A 3,919-nucleotide genomic window follows, 5' to 3' on the forward strand; every position below is an offset into this window, starting at 1 on the left:
CCATCAATCTGGAACAAACCCCCGGAAAACTGCAAAACAGCCGAAACACTAAATTCCTTTAAATCAAGGCTGAAAACTCACCTGTTTAGAGCTGCCTTTAATTAGTAGTCCGCAAACAAATTCAGGTGAAAAGCTGCTCTGAACAAAATATCTTATTACATATTGACCATCTCTTTATAGATTATCAAGTGTTTCTGCTCAATGATTTTTATGATTTTTTTTGGATGATTGTAATGTAATTCTACTGATGTTTTTATGATGTAAAGCACTTTGAATGCCTTGCTGCTGAAATGTGCTATACAAATAAATTTTACTTACTTACTTTTTTACATTGTCCTGCTGGAAATTGAACTTTTGCCCCAGCCTCAAACCTTTTACAGCCTCTAACAGGTTTGATTGCCCTTTATTTAGCTCCATCCATGTTCCCATCAACTATGACCAGCTTCACTGTCCCTTCTGAAGAAAGGCTTCTCACAGTATGATGCTGCCACAACCATGTTTCACAGTAGAGATGTTGTGTTTGGTCTGATATGAGTACAGAAGCTTCTTCCACATGTTTGAGGTGTCTCCTAAATGACTTGTGACAAACTGCAAACAGGACTTCTTATGGTTTTCTTTCAACAACAGCTTTCTTCTTGCCACTTCCATAAAGGTCAAACTTGTGGAGTCTATGACTGATAATTGTACTGTGGACAGAAGAAAAGATGGATTTTTACTCAGATGAAATTACACACAGGTAAACTTGATTTATTAATTAGGTGACTTCTCAAGCAAATTGGATGCTCTGGATTTAATTCAGGGTATCAGAATAAAGGGGCTAAATAATAATGCCCACCTCATTTTGAGATTTTTATTTATAAATAAATTTGCAAACCATGTATTATTTTCCTTCCACTTCACAATTATGTGCTACTTTGTACAGGAGAAATACCTTGAAGTTTGTGGTTACAATGTGACAAATGTAGAAAGTTCATGGGGTGAATACTTTGCAATGCACTGTAAAAGCAACAGTAGTTAATGTCTGTCTGATATTTACAGACAGTTGGTTCTACAGGTTAGGAGCTTTTTCTTAGAAAACAAGACAGAAAACCAATAAGATCAGCTTCTTGTATATGTGAAAGACCAAAGGAAATCACACAAATTCCTAAATGGGGGATGAAGACCGGGATGTTCGAAGGGTTGTGTTTCTTCTGTGGTGTCTTCGACTGCAGAGGATAATGACTATGATGATGATGATAAATACTGTAATTAAGATGCAGACAATGCCAGTCCAAGCTCCAAGACTCAACTCTGAAAGACAGTGAGAGGCAGAGTTACACAGCACAAGTATAAAGAGCATCTTTTAGCCAGAACAGTGTTCTCTTTGTGTTGTTTGAACTGTTTGACTGAAAAAAGACATTACCATAAATTGCAGTGAAAATTTTTAACATTGTGGTTTCAATAATTTAAACTGTAGTGTTTCATTGGAGCTTGAACACAATTCTGTAAATCTGTTTTTTATTTTTCTGTTGTCCAGCAGAGGGCAGCCCTGGCCACCCAGTCCTGTTCACCAACTAACCTGGCACAATTTCAGGGTTTCATAGGGCCACATTTTAGCTCTACACACACGGGCTTAGTTTTACCTAGGGACCACATGCTATTTGTCATAATTATGGAGATTGTCTGTGTTGTTAATCCTGTGCAAATCGGCCATGTCAGTAATTTGTAAAGTAAAAATTCCCCTGCAAATTAACTACTATATTTTGCTGAACTCCGAGGTCTTGTGATAATACTAATCCAATGCAAATAGGCATCTCTGTGATTTGGACAGAAATAAGCGGGATCTGATACGTAATTAAGCATTTTTTGATTCCTGGGTGCATTTTTATTTATTTTTTATTTTATTATGGAGGCTGCATTGGAGTGCTTAGATAACGTTTTGTGTCCTGGGCAAGCAAAATCCTATTGACATGTAACAGTCACCATAAAAAAGTAAAGTCTGAAGAGAAGAGCAAAATTACATGCAAATGGTGGCTCACATCATGCATTGCTCCGTGGGGTAAGAATAATTTTCTTCTGTTTGTAACTTACTACAGCAGGCTAGCGTCAAGCGGATATTATGCAATACGAATTGCATTAACATCATATGAAAATTTCAGCAAAATCTACCCAAATCTACCCAGGGTGTACCCTGCCTCTCACACAATGACTGCTGGAGATATTTATTAACCTCCATTTAACCAAGCAAGTCCCATTGAGATCACAGATCTCTTTTTCAAGGGAGGCCTGGGCCTGAAGGCAGCCTAACATGCATAGGCACCAGCTCCTCTGTGACCCAAAGAGTCTTTTTCCTGGCAGCTGCATCTCTAACATCCTTCTACCAATAAACACACTGTCCCTCCTCTGCACATGTCCAAACCATTTCAGTCTGGCCTAAGTCTAAGTTTGTCTCCTAGTCTTTAAACCTGTGGTGTACCTTTGATGACCTCATTCCTAATCCTATCCATCCTTGTCACTTTCAAGGAGAACCTCAACATCTTCAGCTCTGCCACTTCCAGTTTTGTCTCCTGTCTTTTTGTCAGTGCCACTGTCCACAAACCACACAACATATCTCTTCTCATCACTGTCTTGTAAACCTTTGACCTTTGTTGCTACCTATGTCACAAATCACTCCTGAAACTTTTCTTCATCCACTTCATCCTTCCTGGATTCTCTTCTTTACCTCTTTCCCACACTTCCTGTTTTCCTGGTCAGTCGACCCTAAGTACTTGAAATCTTGCACCTTTCTAACCTCTGCTCCTTGTAGCCTCACTGTTCCACCTGCCTCCCTCTCATTCACACAAATGTACTCTGTCTTGCTATGGGTGGCTTTCATTCCTAGTCTTTCAAGTGCATATCTTCACCTCTCCAGGTTCTCTTCCACCTGTTCCCTGTTCTCACCCCAGATCACAATGTCATCTGCAAACACCATAAAACCAGATTCCTAGCTGACCTCATCTGTTAGTCTGTCCATCATCAGAGCGAGGGTCTACAATGCACCTCAGCGCTGTCCTGCTGTCCTCATACATGTCCTGTACCAGTCTAACATACTCCAGATTTCCTTATACAGCACCAAAGCTCCTCCCTTGGCACCCTGTTGTAAGCTTTTACCAAATCCACAAAGACACAATGAGGTTTTTTCTGACCCTCCCTGTATTTCTCCATCAGCATCCTCAAAGCAACAATGGCATCTGTGGTGCTCTTTCTTGGCATAAAACAATACTGCTTCTCACAAATAATCACCTCATGTCTTAGCTCCCACAAATCTCTCCCAGATCTTCATTGTGTGGCTCATCAACTTAATTCCCCTGTAGTTGCTACTACTCTGTGCATCACCCTTGTTCTTAAAATTGGCACCAGTATGTGCTTGGCATCTAGAGAGAGTTTTTATCTGATAACATGTTTAAATGGTCGAGGTCACCAATGTGGAAGTCAGCAGAAAGAGACAAAAAGTACTTTTGAGTCTTGCTTTATTTTCAGTGTCTTCCAACGACAACCAGAAAACTAGAATGGGGGAACAACAGTACAACCTCTCTTTGTCCTCTTCCTCCTTTTTGTCTCTCCTTTCCACTCTCTCCCCTTCACAATAAGGGCTTACATTCTGGTGTATTCAAAAAAAGTTAAAAACAAAAACAACTGGACTTCTATTCTGTAGCTGAAGACGTTTCGCTTCTCATCCGAGGAGCTTTCTGAGCGGAGTTGTGTATGCAGTTCAGTGCAGCGAAGAATGTTCAGACCTTTATATTGGAGAGACCAAACAACCTCTCCACAGACGCATGGCTCAACACAGGAGAGCCACCTCTTCGGGACAAGACTCAGCTGTCCACCTACACCTCAAGGATAAGGGACACTCCTTTGAGGACCAAAATGTTCATATTTTGGACCGAGAAGACAGATGGTT

At 40.4% G+C, this 3,919-nt stretch overlaps 1 protein-coding gene across 1 annotated transcript in view; it reads right to left on the reverse strand.

Moving 5' to 3' along the window:
• Positions 1–846: 846 nt before the first annotated feature.
• The window catches only part of LOC108228643 (tissue factor-like), a 55,731-nt gene continuing 52,658 nt past the window's right edge, over positions 847–3,919 (reverse strand). Inside the window, exon 7 of the mRNA XM_037981927.1 lies at positions 847–1,290. Within this exon, the coding sequence (XP_037837855.1) occupies positions 1,145–1,290 (146 nt within the window). The 3' untranslated portion in view covers positions 847–1,144. The remainder of the gene's footprint in view (positions 1,291–3,919) is intronic.

Source organism: Kryptolebias marmoratus, linkage group LG20 (genome assembly GCF_001649575.2).
Source record: "Kryptolebias marmoratus isolate JLee-2015 linkage group LG20, ASM164957v2, whole genome shotgun sequence".
Lineage (NCBI taxonomy): Eukaryota > Metazoa > Chordata > Actinopteri > Cyprinodontiformes > Rivulidae > Kryptolebias > Kryptolebias marmoratus.